A 15,922-nucleotide genomic window follows, 5' to 3' on the forward strand; every position below is an offset into this window, starting at 1 on the left:
CTCTTCAATCTAAAAATAAATGTTTTAGTCACAGGATACTGCCATTTTTAAAGCACACTGAAAATATGCTATTAAAATAACTGAATTCAAGCAGGGAAAAAATTCTGTAACAAATGTTATCAGTGCCTAGACAAATTTTCACATGACCTAATGTGAACTTTCCTCTGTAGCTGGCCATGCTTAGATTTTTCATGGTGTTGGGTCTAGTAATGCCTTCAGCACTGAACACTCCTAATGCTACCAGCACTTGAAAAATACAAGAGCATATGGATTATGCATCTCAGTGTTAACATACCAGTGTCACATCTGTAAATAAAGGAGCTGATTTTCAAATGGCTTTATATTTAGCGTACATATTTATTACACTTATGTCAGATGTGCTGCAGTATTTTAACCCTATGTAAGTCAGCACACTGAAAACACAGCTCCCAAAAAAGTATGTTTTGGATTTTTTTTTTTAATTTTTTTTTTTTTTCATGTCCAATCACATTTAGGAGTCTTGCTACCGAAAGTTTGTAAAGATAGAGAACTGCTAGTTAATGGCCAGCTGGAACTCTTACTCTTTTACATTCATTTCAGAATAGCCATGTGATGTACTATACGTAACATTTGATTATTTTTTTCCTCCCAGCATCGGGACAACACAATACTAAGTAATGGAAAACATGTTCTACAGAAAAAGACTCAATCATGACAGATATACTACAGCAGGAATGCTCTGGTTGTACTCCAAACTCTAAAAATAGGCCTTGCTGGCTGATTGAACATGCCAGCAGTGCTTGGGATATCCCATTCTTGGTAACAGTTTTCTCTTCTGTGATGTGAATCTGGCAACAAATCCCTGCAAAGTACATTGCTCCTTAAAGAGAGGGTACAATTTTATCCCCCAGAGCAGGGGTTCAAAGCATTTTTTTCTGCTGAAGGCAGAATTCAGTAAGGCTTGCTTGGGGAAACAACAGGGAATAACAGGAGTACATATTTTTATCTTTTAGTTACCTGAAATTGTAAACAGATCTCCTCGTCCAAGTTATTTAACTTTCTGAATTGAAGGAATTTGAATTAGCTCATCTCACCCCAAAATTCCCTTTAATCATGCAGCTTCTTATTATAAAATAGCATACAGAGCACAACTATGCACAAAAACTTCCACAGCTTCAGGAGAGAGCAAGTCTCTATTGCAGGTAGAGAGGCCTGACATTCAGCAAAGTCAAACTTTTATTTAAAACCTCGTGCTTCCATGTTAGAGTACACCTAGCCGGGATGGCTTTGTCACATGTCGTCTCAGCTGTTGAAATGTTCCGATCCAAAGCAGCATCACAGCTCTCGCACACGGAATCACATATCACCTACTCGGCATAGCTGATATTATTTACGTCTGCAGTACAATTTGATATTCAAAAATGCAGCACTTATGTAAATGTTTTGGGGCTTCTCCCTCCTCCCACGTACTGTTTTTATGGTAGGAGAAGGGCATGTTAACCACATTCAGCCACTGCTTAGAAAGAAGTGTGATTCAGAGACACTGTTTACAGCTGAAACCTAAAGGTCACTCTACTGTGTTTAGAAACCTCGATAATGATAGTGGAACCCTAATCAAAATAATTTACTAGATACTACACTCAGTACATAGTGTAAAGGCAAGAGGAAGATACTAACAACATAATATGAATATTTCAACGTAAATGCTGGCAACTTGATCACCTCCACACAGATTTCTGAATTTCATTTTACAGCAACTTGCTCTTTTTTTTCCTCCAATTTACAGTCTTAATGTTTGAGGAGTGAAGGCAGACATACATTTCAACAATAGCAATAATTCTCTAATTTCTTCTGCCCCATTAGAGCAAATCAAGTCTCTTATATTACATCTGTGGGTAGGCACCATCTTGTCAGCAGTGATCTACCACATGCATTTAATTGGAGAAAAAACAGGAAATTTTCTGCATTCTTAATTATCAGCTCACAATGACTGGTAAAGCGCGGTGTCTGAAATATTTCCTGACCCCAGATTTCTACAGTATCACCACACAGAGTGCCATGAAACTAAAAGGAACAGCTAAATGTAATGTTTGAGCCCCAGCATGGCTAAAGTGACCAAGACAATTAATACAGTCAGCTAGCACTCATTTCCATTAGAACGTTTTGAGATTTTCAGACAATAGCAAGAAGTTATTTGTTATTTCAGTTTCACAGTTATTATCTAAACCGCTGGAAAATAACAGTATCTTGAGGAAAACTTCAAGCTCTACTAAGCAAGATGAAAAGCACAGTACAGACAAAACTATCCTGTAGGTCAGTGTAGGTAAAAGGCATTGCTTATCACTTAAACTATGGTAAGACTGGTGATTTGGAAGCAATTCATCAGGTCTGGAAAACCCGTTTTACAGCTGGCAAATACATTATTTTTAAAAGACTCTTTTAAAAGTTTTATGTAAAGAATACAAAAGATAAAATTGCTTGTCAGGCCAATCACGAATATTGCCATTAGAAATGGAAAAAAATTCAAATCAGATTAATTTTATATTAGCACTTTTAAAACAAAAACAACAACAAAACAAAAAAAAAAACAAAAAAAAACAAAAAAAAAAAAAAACAAAAAAACTTCTCTTGAAACAGATTAGCATTAAGAGAAAAAAATATTCTAGCAGATATTCAGATTAAAGAAACAAATCCAATTGGAATAATACTAGCGAAGCTGTCAAGTGGCCAGATTACCCTTATCTCTGATGAAAAGAGCCAAACTGGGAGGATATTTAATGATCAAAATGTGGTCAACCAACCTTGGTCTTATTGCTAACCAAACAAAAAGGGGCAGTTAAACAGCAGCACATTCTTGACATTATGCTGAATCATTAGATCACTATCAATCCAAACATCAGAGTGTCATCATCTGTATCACCTATGGATGATGCAACTCTGAGCAAAATTTTTCCTTAACAAGATCCTAAGGAAGCTTTAGCCACTCTATTAAGAGCACATCTACCCACAAAATACAGGGCTTTGAGTATAGAACTGCCCAGGGCCACATGATTACAGTTATGCCAGTTATAGTACAAGAACTGGGCTAGTTAAAGCTACTGGTACATCTGCACAGCACTGTGTCAGGTCGCGTGGTCTCAGACTGACAAACTATAAGAAGCACAAATGCATATAAAGCATCTTGCAAACAGTGAACATGCTATCTCCGGCAAAAGGATAGGTGAAACATTGCCTGAAAGCAGTAAGTGCACGTGTTTTACAGTCCTCTGCTGCAATGCCCATAATTATAAGATACTGTTTGCTCCAATAAATGTTATACTTCAGATCAGTAAACCAAAGACACTTCTGAATGAAAATACAGGCTGTCTGCTACGAGTTAACAGATAGTCTACTCAATAAAAATGTCATACCTAGTTGGGAGAGATCCAATTTTGTCCAATGCATCCCTGTTGGACAGCTGGATGAAAGCGTTCTGATAAATATCTGCCCAAGACTATCCAAACCCCAGATGGCATCCTGGCAGGCAGAATAGTGCACCATTTCAACCTCCGGTGGCAGCTGCACCGTAGAAGGACGAAACTGAGGATTCTGATCACTGACACAAAACAGATCCTTGTTGCTTTGGCACAGCCACAAAAAGCTTCCTATGGCAAGGACATTTCTGTTATTAAAATCATTGCTAATCCACTCTGAGAAAGCTAACACTTCCTCTGAAAACAATCAGTACATTTGAAGACAAAACTGAAGATCTTAGATTAAGATTTTCAAGTAAAAATAAGCATCCTAAGTGCTTATTAGGCACTTAAGTACTGTCCCCCCCAGCCCCCCTATATCAGGTAAGTAGCAAGTGATTTCATTTGAAGAAACTAAGAGGGAAAAGGCATACCTAATAGTTCACTGTTCCCCCTTATTCTTTTGCTCTTCTGTTTCCTTGATAATTGCTTCAGAGAAACAGCATACCTCCCCTTCCCAGTTCTTTATCACACATTTTTGCCAATAAAACTGGCGTACTTAGTTACAATAGTTAGCACTTGCATTATCTAACATTAGAATTCTTCAGTGTGGTTACAGTTCTACCAATAAAATGTGTGATTCTGCTGCAGTTAACTGCACTGACCAGAGAAGTAATTGGTCAGTATAGGCATTCCAGCAAAGCATGTTCCAGGACTTCATATTAAACTCTGGCAATTCATGCTGCAGCAAGTTAGGAAGTTACTGCTCCTAAAGGACTATCCATTTCTCTGTTGGATGTCACTCCAAACCAGAGGTAACAGAGTGAATGATATGACTTTTTATCTCTACTGGTTTTACTGATGTTTCCACCTTACTTCTCAAATGTTTTAGATCCCTGCATACACAAAAGGCACCCAAAACCTGAAGTAACTCAAGGTATTTAATTACTTACACCATCAGTTCTACTATATTTAAAGCCAGTAATTATATGTTTGCACTGCTGATTCACTAACCTTCTTTAGATGAAGCTGCAGAAGCCAACACGAAAATCCATTTTGTGGCAGAAGCAGTACCACGAGGCACAATATTATTCCAGTAAGTGCCTGAAAGGAAAGAACAGAGCATCATCAGTATGAAAGTTAATTTTCTGTTAGAATACAAATATCTAGACAGATTTTTTATTTATTTTTTTTTTTTACACAAATATTTTAGTATCTGTTCTTGGGGAAGAAAACCTCCTAACAAATAACATTTATGTGTGCACACACACGGATGCACACATAAAGGATGGGGAATGCAGAAGATAAGAAAGGAAAAGATTAATGGTCTTCAACAGGAGACCAAATGGGTGATGAGTTTAAACAGACAATATTATATATCTACTCTTTGTGTTTATCTGATCAAAGAAGAGAACTAAATTAAAGTTCTGTTTTGGAAAACACACCTAGAAACATAAATAAAGCAATTCGTATTATCACTGTAACACCATAACATTATTGCTCTGCATAGTAACACTGATCATGAACCAGACTCCACTGTGCTAGAAATAACAGGTACAATAGCATAAAATTGCCTTCTGATCCCAGAGAAAAGACAAACATAGGTACTAAAAGGCCTAACTTGCACACTTGTTCATTTGTGGACAATGAATTTTTCATTAAAAACATTTCCCTTCAGAAGGGAAAATATCCAGACCAACTGCCAAAGAATCATTTAATTTAGTTTTTAAACATAAAGTTGGTTCATTAAAGGTCCCCTGATTCACCGTGGATAATTCTCATGGTGACCAAACTGTAGATAGCTACTTTTTCCTATTTACTATATTATTCCTATTTATTAGATATTATTTATAATATATATGTATTGTTTTACATATTTATAATTATATAACAATAAATATTGTATACTATATATAATTACATGCTATTTTATATATTTAAAATATATTATATATTATTTATTTCTGAACTTAAAAACATTAGATGCAAAAGCACACCAACCTATTAAGTTTCCCTTTGCTACATGGAACTCATTTTTGCCTGAAGAGATCCAGACTCCACTGCCATTAACTCCAAGGAGGCTGGGTTGACACTGAAGCTGCTGTGACCAAAATGCCATTCGAAGTTTGTCAGCAACCTTCTCTACAGGTGCCTGAGCTGCTGTTGCCACTGTGTGAGTTGCCTGGATTATCGTCTGGAACAAGCTGCACTGGTCAAACACTACATAATCGGTGATGCTTACCTGAAAGGGAAGAGAAGAGGAAAAAAAATGGTTCTTGATGGTTAGCTAAGCTTGGGGGGAACCACAGAATCTTCCATCAAAGGCTTTTTTTTGTGTGTATGCATGCACACACTTTATGTACAGGATATCTATCATGAGTTTAGAAACCTTCTAAGTGAAGGAAGGGAAAAATAATTACTAATTATTATAATTACTTCTGATGAAATGGGAGTCTTGATAATAACCAGAATCCATATTAAACATCAACTCACAACACAATCCTACCCAGCAATCTACTTTAAATTCTGCATTTTAAGGAAGCCCTTCGTTTAGGGATTACTGAACATCTTTTCCTTCCCCCTAAAGACACAAACCCTGCAAACTGAAAGGTGTATTTACAGTTTCCCAGAAGGAACAGAGAAATGTACATAGAGTAGCAATTTAAATCACATAGTGAAAACCTGGCAGGAGGAGGTCTGAATGACCAATTGCCTCAGTTTTACCATAAACAGCTAGGCTGACAATGCCCTGGGATACTCCTAGAAAGGAAGAGCAGCTTGCCTGTAACCTAAAAACAAAAGTCAAGCTACTCAGGGTGCTCATCTCCAAGATTAAATATGCACGTAAATAATGAAATTAATATATGAAATTAATGAAATTATTTTCACTTAGGTAAATACGTAAACAAATTTTCTGTGTACCCCTCTTCCACAACTCATGTTTCTGGAGAAAAACAAGTAAAGCTGTGGAAAACAGGGTTTTAGATCAACGCCAGAAAATACTTGCAGTAACTGAGTTGTTTCTACCCATAAGATCTGTGACTGCAGAAAGCAGACTTGCATAGTTTGAAGAAACTTCAATTGATGAAAAATGGGGTAATTAAAGCATTTTTGGAAGGTTAACAATTATTTATTTCATTTAGCTAGGGACGAGTGCTGGAAGACAAGGAGAAGTGACTGTATTCAGCAGCCAGACTTGAATGCTCTGACTAAACAGCATGTCCTACTGCCAGCTGTTAAGATATCAAGCTACATGCACCATTGATACAATCTGGTAGAGCATTTCCTGTATCCTTGAAAACTGCTGTGCTGCTGCTTTGGGTGACCATGGGGTGTTTGTTTTCCCCTTTTCTACAGCAGATGTGAAAAGGGACTTCAACCACAGCCACCCTGAAGTTTTAATACACTGAATGAAGAGTACTGTAATGTATCATACAATTCACTGAATTTTATACTTAGAATCTCATGGGAAAACAATGCAAATAGTAAACCCTGGGTGTCAGACTAAACTGAAAGCAAAATAAAAAAGTGCCTACTTGCCACCAATGGTTGTCATCTCCTTGTGGTTTCTTTGAAACTATGCCAGTTCTGAACCACAGATTTCCATGGATATCCAAAGCCCATAATGTCTGTTGATCTCCAAGGGTTATGCACACCGGTTCCAAAGCTTGCATTTCACTAGAAATGTAAAGAAGTAAAAAATTAAAAAGCCTTACTTCAAGTTTAAGCTTATGGCATTTTAAGGAAGTTAAATGCCAACAGCAGTTCAAACTGTTCAAGCTCAAAAACACACCTGATTTCAAACTTTCACAGTTATTAGTAATTTAAATCTTATTAGCTTGCATAAGTAAAAACCATTCAAAAAAAAAACAAAAAAAAACACAACACCACAAGGCCTTCAAAATCATTCAAGATTTGAAACTCACAAACGTAACAATATAAATAAAAACTGATTTGGCCAGTAAATAAGAAACAAATAGAAGTTTTTCGTACATCAGTTTCATAAGTACATTTCCTTCAATTTTCTTGCCCTATTCTGAGAACAATATTAGCAGCTCAGGCACCATAAATAGAAAACTGAACCTAACTTCATGGCAAAGATGAATGTTGAGTCTGACTATATGCTTCCTGTGTAAGTAAATCATTTTTAAGCTCAGAAAGCCAAATAGGATCAGATGATCTAATCAGGCATTTAAAAAGAAGGCAACAATGCTATTTCTTTCAGAGAACTTTTCTTGAGAACTTAAAAACAAATATGGATTGCTTTCTGCAACTTTAATACAAAGCCCAAGAACATTAAGCATACCTAAGGCGTAGGTCAAACAAATATTTTCATTAAACAAACTGACTAAATGACATGCAAATTTCAGATTTGAACAATACACTGTACATTTCCCAAGTCTTTTCAAAAGCTAAATACCAGACTGGGAGGTAATACAAGCTGGAACTTCACAACAGGATATTCAGTAGATAGTAAAAATCATATGACTACAGTTCTGTATGACTGGAGTTTCTTCCTATACTCACTTCGGGCTGATGTCACAGGAGACTGTATCTTCCAGATTCTCAAAGCCAGCAGTAAACACTTGTTGCTTTTAAATTTATCACAAACTCCCTACTGCAAGAACAGGAACAACTACAAAGCTAAATAGCAATTATACAGAGTATCTATAAAAATATGTGACTGGAAAGTACAAAAATATTATTCAGCTGTGTGCAAATGACCACAAAAATGCTGGGATTTAGTCTCAGGAAAAAAAAAATCGCTCAAATATGTGGAGAACCCTTTAAGGCCCTTACAGCAGAGATTAAAGAAATAGTATTTAATCAAAAGTCATATTAATATACATTCTTAAAGGTCTTTTAAGCACTGTTCTCACTTTCTTAAACTTGCTTTTAACTGCATTATCACTTCTGTTGAAAGCAATTTCTTTCACTACATAACAGTCATTCATCAGACAGAAAAAACACCAGTCACTCTGGGTACGTCTGGACAAAGACTAAAGGAAATCATATGTAATATCTACAAGCACATATACACACACACACTCCAGAAGAAGTTCATGTAATAAATCTTCAAATATCAAGGAGTTCCAGCACTGAAAACAATGAGTTTCGTTCCAGTTACGATGCTGTCCTGTTACACTGCCATTACCTGACAATATCACTCTTCCACTGCTCTCCTTCAGGACAAAAGCTGCGTACTCCCTCCCGGTATAGCAGGGCCCGTTGCTCACTCAATGCCCATACAACGTTATTTCTGGAGGTAACCTGCGACAGTGGATAAGGGCAATCAACCTTTACTGCTCTGGCACAAGGACGATCCACACTCAGGCCTAGAAATCAGAAAAAGGAGGATTTAAAAAAAAAAAAAAAGTTTGGCTTTTTGCAACTAAAGGAAAAGAGAAAGAGCTACCCAAAGAAAAAAAAATGGGGAGAAGGGGGAGATCTCTCTGACATGCTAACACTTCTCATTTGATCACTATTTTCTTAATAAACTGTTCTTTCCATGAACTATTAATCATTTCCTCTAATACGGTTGAATTTATATGCTAAGACATAAAGCACTGCATTATCCTTCAACATCTTGCAGAGCCCCCAAGTCCTGTGCTGTCATTTCTGTTCCTTTTCTCCCTCTAGTGACAATATTGGGAATCTCCATTTACAGAAACACTTTGCAGAAGCATTGAAGACAATAATTCAAGAATCTTTGCCCAGAGCATGCCAGGGAGAAAGAACCTGGTCTGAATAGAGGCAGTTGAGCGATTACAGAAGACAATGCCACAGCAAGGAGTACTGCAAGGAGGTGGGAGGCTCTGGTAGGTTACATATGTTTATATACATAATCTGGAGGAACACCTCTCCTTCAGTTACACTGAAGATTGATTTACAGGCTTGTATGTGAAACACCTTAGGAGGCAGAGCTTTTGTTTAATCTTCTTGTGCTTCTAAGCAAGTCTGAACAAACTCATCTGTATGATATTCTAGACTGACAAGACAACTGCTCAGTTTCAAATCTTTGAGAACACTCATTAGACAGGGTGGTGGAGCAGGGAATGAAGAGATGCAGAAGAGATAACCATCACTGGTTGCCTCTCATTAACAAGACATACTGAGAATTTATTTTTGGCATCAACGACAAATTTAGAAGCCTAAGAACAGCAGAATGCAAGCTGATGCAATCAAACCAATCTATCACAGGAAAGAAAAATATTGATTCAAACCTCTACGGAGCCCTATGTGACTGGCATCAAGTTCACTCTCTATCACCACTAGCCATGCTTGTTGGCAATATACATGTGGCCTTGATTTCTCTGTAACTACTAAACTTATTCAAATAAAATAATTTAAAAGCAAAACACTTTTGAAACAATGCTATCTCAAACAGCTTTCTTCATCATGAATAATTTTTATGTGACACTAGAGCAAGTAACTCTACAAGAGAAATCAGAGTATCAAAATTAAATGGAAGACAAATAAGAATTTTTATAGCCACTCTGAAATATTTTCCTGTTTGAATGTTGTTTTTTTGTTGGTTTTTTTTTTGCTGTTATCCCTTATCCATATCTTCCTCCTACTTGCACAGTAATTTCTTCATCATGTTATTTGTAATTTCTCCTTATCAATTCAGCTCTCTGTGCAAAGCCAGCATGCCCAAGGGTTTTTGATACTCTTCTCTCTTAGCTCCATAAACTGGAGCTACATTCTAAAAATCGGCTTCTCTCTAGCTGCTTGCTTCTAGCCAACACTCTCCACATTAACACTTTCAAATGCATCCTCTTCTATTCACTGAAGCAGACAAAGCTAAGGCCATCACTTCAAAGTTGCCACTGCAATATCCCTTTCTCTGGTCCTTGCCTCATTCGCATCCAGTGACAAAGCAGCTGCAGAGACTGCTGATCCTATTCCATTCCTCCGTTGGCTTTGCTTTCTCTCTGTCAAATAAAATACATACCACTTGCCTATACTTCAGAATCCATTTGTGTCTTCCATATATTACCTTCCTTTCACTGTCAAGTGGTAAATTTTACCTCCAACAAATCAATTCTTTTCAAAACAAATAGCTTTTGCTTTCTTTTACACTGCTTCCTATACCTGAATTTATTCTGAACAGCCACATACTATCTCCTTTCCTTTCCACTTCCTTCTTAAGTTAAAATCTTTCAAGCAAAAAAAACACTCAAGGCTATATTGTCTTAGCACACCGTACCATTTTCACTGCAAGCGTATTATTTTAATAGTTTCTGCAATCCTTTTTACACTTATCTGCATCCATCCCATGTTCTTCTCATGTCATAAATACTCTATACTGAATGTACACCACTTTTATTTTTTTAAAGTGACCATGAACTGGCTTCTTCAGCATCCCAATTTAATATAATACCTCTAGACTGTTTACAAACATTTCTCGATATAAAAACGTTTTCCTATGCTTTGACTTCAGATAAAATTTTAAAACTAATTGTGATCACTCAATAGACTTGAATGCTGATACTTTAGCTTCAGTTATTGCACTGAAAGAGGTTGCAATTTAAGTACCTGTTTGCAAATACAAATCTCCATTTGTTCTGATGATCCAGGCAGTGTCATCACTTAAGGCTACAAATACAGCCTGGGGTAAAGCCTCATACCAGTGTCGTTTTCCTTTTATAGTTACTTTTCCACAAGCAAATGCTTTGTTAGTCTTCTGCTCAATCTTCCAGAGAAGTGCCCCTGTGTTAATTAAGAAAATCATTAAGAACTTAGGAAAGAACATACTACCTCTAAGCAATTACTATAACTGTCTTGTCCTACCTACACCTAAATGAATGTGAGGGGAAAATAAGGTAAACCTGTACCATTAAACAAAAATGCACGGTCTAAAAACTTACATTTTTTTTAAAGGCAAGAACAGGACTGGCCAACTTCCATAGGAATTTCTGAAATGCATTTACCATTTAGAGTACGTGTGATTTTTAAGTGTTTAAATGCAAATAAATCACTTCTCCTTAGTTACACATTGAAAGCTAACAAAATAAGTTCACATAAGGGTGAAATGAGCCCACTGTTAAGAGACTGCAGTTCACAGCTCACCTCCATATTAGTTTGGTTTATCCTTAGTACACTTACACTCATTCACAGTACCTGTGACAAATCCTTTCACAAACATCATACTTAATGATTTTTTAAAGAGTATATAAAGGAAGAGAGGATATCGTAGTACTTTCACCTTTTACAAATACTAGTAGTATTAATATTCTAAATGCTAACTTTGGTGGACCGGTTATGAATGACAAACAGCTGAAGAGGTACGCTGTTCCACACACCACTGGGCACTTCTATCATCTGTTCACTGCTCAGCACGTCACAAGCAGACAAAACTCAAACACTTCTCCACCTTCAGAACTTTTTCCCCGACTCCAATTAGCAAAGATAGCTCAGAAAAAGAAAACCATATGGAATTCCAAATTTAACTGCTGATTAGCAACTGTGCTGGTTCATACCAGGGAAACATATCGTCATATCAACTGCCTTTGAATAATTCCTCAAAGTAGCATTTCATTTCCTTTTGACCTTTGTGGTTAATATGCTCTTGTGTAAACATACCCAATTTCAAAACTGTGAATTCTAGCAATGTACATGGGCTCAAGGAAAAATTGGGTAAGTTCCTGGAACTAAGGAGAAAATAAATGCAGAGAAATCATTGAGCCACCAACAACTGCAGTCTGAAATTCATGAGGGCAACTGTCAGACATGTTAGCTCACTTTCCTGCAGGCATCTGCTTTTGACCACTGTTAAAGACAAGATAGTCAGTGGATGAACCTCTAATCTGACCTAATACAACTACTCTTATATTTTTGTCCATCACAAAGCTCAGCTACAGATCAAGTAAAACCCTTCTTAGACCAGGCAGAAGATCTTCCCCTACACAGAGAGAAGCAAAGAGTAATACATTTTTAGAGATGAGTGGAAGAAAAGTAGAAGCAGAGCCAGAGACTAAGTTTAGACACTTCTGTTTTCACAACAGTCCTGAAGCAATCTGAATGGACAAAAAGTGAAGCAAGTTTGTCCCCCAAACCCATTTATCCAACATAATCCTCACTCCAAAAAAAAACAAAACAAACAAACAAACAAAAAACAAACAACCCAGAACCCAGAATAAACTCATAAAGAAACAGACCAAGGTGTTTTATTTTTTTAAAACTCAACAAAAAAAAGGCAAAAGCAAAAAGAACTCTATGTTTGCAAAAAATAAGTAAGTTTTGGAATCGTAAGCAGTTTTGTATCAAAAACCAAGATGAGCGCTTCTTGATTCATCTTCACCTATCACTGAACTACTCCTTCTGTGGTTCAATCAGTAAGCTGCAGTAAACTTCACAAAGTGCAATGTGAACTTGTTAGAAGACAGCCACCTAAAATAATACGATATCCAGATGTACTGAAGATGCAATCATATGGTATGACTTTTTTTTTTTCCTCCATCTATTCAAATAACAGTGAATATTAAAAAATAAAAAAGCAAAAAGAGAATCCCCAAGTCTATGGAAGTTTTGTATTTATGAGGTTACAGTGAAATAGAAGCCTACCAACCTGAGGGGGAAACTGCCACCTGCTGGACACCATCCTCAAACTTCTGCCACCTCAGTCCAGCGGACGGGAGAGCGCTGCAATACAGGCTGCCTCTGTAGTCCAGGCACCAAATATACTTTTCTGAGACAGCCAGGCTCAAAATGCCATAGCCAGGGCCAGAATATCCCATCCAGCTCTCTGCAAACTAAAAATTGTAGAGTCAGAACAGTGGCAGGTGTCTTCAAACTGCACAAGAAAATGGCTACATAAGCATTTTGTTCTCAGCACTCAGTTCTGTCTGTATGGTTCAGGAGTCAAATATTATGGAAATTCGGTTTATCTTGAATTTTTATAGCTTGTATTAGGTGTACCCAAGCAGTGCATACATGACCTATAATGAAAGTACCTGTAGAGCTTTTAAAAACATTCCAGAATCTGAGAATATAACAACAACTCAAAACTAGAAGTCTTTTACACTTGGAGTTTTGAGTTGATAGAGTCCTATTTACTAACAACTGCAGCCCAACCTTTCTCAACAAATATTTGTTGATCTTAACACATGGCTGTAACAGACTTAAAACAAACAAACAAACAAAAAAAAAAACACAAATAAACAATATGTACACATATATTAAAACAACTATATTTCCTTTTCAAGACCCCTGCTAAAACTCGCAGTGTTTTCTGTCAATTTTGAAGATTTTATAGTTAATCTTGGGCTATAGAAAATAAATACTATATAAAAATTCCCATTTCTGGCAACTTTTACACTACAAAATAACAACAAAGAAAAGAAGGGTAACAGGAAAAGGGAAAAACACCAATATTTAAAATAGCACTAATTGCTGTCTAGGACACAAAGAAAGACTAATCCTCATTCTGAGCATTTACAGGTAAAAACTAACCTTAACCAGAGACCCTCCATGCGAGACAACCAGCATTAATTCCTAGAGAAATCAGTGGAAGTTGGAAGCATTATCATGCAGGATTTGGTCTACTGGAGACCCAAACAAGGAACAGCCTTTGAGCACGGCTTGGTTTTACTTTTTACTCTTTAATGAATGAGTTTATGACAACATTTCTGTCAAATTAGAAATCATTATGTTTATGTTGAATAGGCCTTACAGCCAGTACAACGTCTTCACCTTGTAAGGACATATCAACCATTCTGAAGTCTGATATACCACATTTCTAAATAGTTAAAACACATATTGCTGCTTTTGCTTTATGTTTTACTTGTTAAGTGAGAAGAAAATTGCTTCCTTAAGTAAGAGATAGTAGTTACACACGTTTCTTTTAAAATGATGAGTTTTTAAATATTTCAACTAAATTGGAAACATATACCTGATCAGATTTTAACAGCACCATTTCATCTAGGCTTATCCTGGACACATCCTGGGAACCAGGCTCAGCACCAACTTCAGGCATGCTAGTCTCCGAGGATGAATACGGTAATCCATGTCCATAAATATCCTCCTCTTCATCACTTGAGGCAGATTTCTCTGTCTTACTTTCATGAGTGTTTGTTACCCATTCAGTAGTGCTACTATTAGATTTAGCTTTGATTGCACTTTCAAAATTCCATCCACAAAGTGAAGTGTTCTCTGAATCAGTATCTTTAGAGATGTCAAAGTGGAGAACAGAAGGATCTGACAGAACACTGTGTATTAGAGAATGCTGCTGTTGGTCTTCACTACCAATTTCATCACTTTCCTTTGGTGGCAGTGATGTCTGAACACCAAGTACACTGTTAGATTCCAAAATCATTTGGTCTGTAAGGTCTGGTTCTTCAAAAGGCTTTTCAGTATCCTGCAGATTCATTTTATCTAAATTTTCATCTATTTTACACAATGTACTAAAATCCTGATCTTCTTGGCTCGGCTTTCCAAGACAGCATTCATTGCTTGCAGAAAGCACACTATCATTATTTTCAGTATCAACATTGTTTGTCAAGTCTTCTGTGACAATTAGAGGGGAGACAGATGTCAGTGTATCTATAACCGTTGATGTACCCATGCCACTGTCACTATTTGGAAGTTTCTGCACATTAACTGTATCTCCATTTTCTTCATGAATTAGCTCAGTTGCAGACTCAGGAGACTGCAGGACACTGAACGTTTCTGAGCCATTATCTTCTTGCAAGATTGTATGGGACTCCACACTGAACATGCTTTCCTGATCTGGAGACCCAGTACTCAAATGATCGATGCTGCCACTCATTAGGCTAGATGTCATGGAAAATGAATCTGCAGTCAGTGAATGTGGACTGTCACCAGAAAGCTGACGCTCGTAACATGGTGTTCCTTCCAGAGAGCCGTGGTTTCTTTTGGTCCCACTTTCTGTTCTCATTAAAAATAAAAAGGAGGGGGAAGGGAGCATATTAATAAGAGCCATTAAATATTTTTATCATTGGGATAAGTACAGAGTTAAACCTATGTTTTGACAAACTGATCTTTTCCACTTCAACACTAAGTGATGATCATAAAACCAAATGAGTCTTAACAGCAAAACATTTTAAGAGTATAACAACAAAAAAAAAGATAAACATTTCAAATAACTAGGTACACACACGCTATTTTAATAAAGCAAAAAACATGACACTATCAAATACTTTAACTAGGATGAATAGATATTACACAATTCCAACATAAACCTGTAAACAGAGCACACAGTGGTGTATTACCATTAACCCATACTTCATTTAGAACGTTAAGCATATTTACACAAAGTTTAAAGGAATAAAAGAAATAATCTAAAAAGAAAGATGTAATCAATTTATTGCTTTCAAAACAGGGTTTCATCTTAAATATAAAAGGCCCACTCCAAATAAGTCAGAGTTTTAGATTCCACGTGACAGCACAAACAAAGTACATCAAACACACACAGTGTTGAACTATCAAATGTGACACATTCTAATAAATGGCGGGCAAAGTTCTTTTGG

The 15,922-nt window shown here is 36.7% G+C and overlaps 1 protein-coding gene across 3 annotated transcripts in view; it reads right to left on the bottom strand.

Moving 5' to 3' along the window:
* TECPR2 (tectonin beta-propeller repeat containing 2) overlaps positions 1-15,922 on the bottom strand; it is a 41,602-nt gene that overhangs the window by 14,746 nt on the left and 10,934 nt on the right. For all 3 annotated transcript variants that reach the window (XM_068682716.1, XM_068682715.1, XM_068682714.1), the window contains exons 9-16: positions 14,326-15,320; positions 13,003-13,186; positions 10,971-11,144; positions 8,587-8,767; positions 6,968-7,109; positions 5,433-5,673; positions 4,446-4,535; positions 3,390-3,623 (exon numbers count right to left, since the gene is read on the bottom strand). In XM_068682716.1, the coding sequence (XP_068538817.1) occupies positions 3,390-3,623; positions 4,446-4,535; positions 5,433-5,673; positions 6,968-7,109; positions 8,587-8,767; positions 10,971-11,144; positions 13,003-13,186; positions 14,326-15,320 (2,241 nt within the window). The remainder of the gene's footprint in view (positions 1-3,389; positions 3,624-4,445; positions 4,536-5,432; positions 5,674-6,967; positions 7,110-8,586; positions 8,768-10,970; positions 11,145-13,002; positions 13,187-14,325; positions 15,321-15,922) is intronic.

This window comes from Anas acuta, chromosome 5 (assembly GCF_963932015.1).
Source record: "Anas acuta chromosome 5, bAnaAcu1.1, whole genome shotgun sequence".
Lineage (NCBI taxonomy): Eukaryota > Metazoa > Chordata > Aves > Anseriformes > Anatidae > Anas > Anas acuta.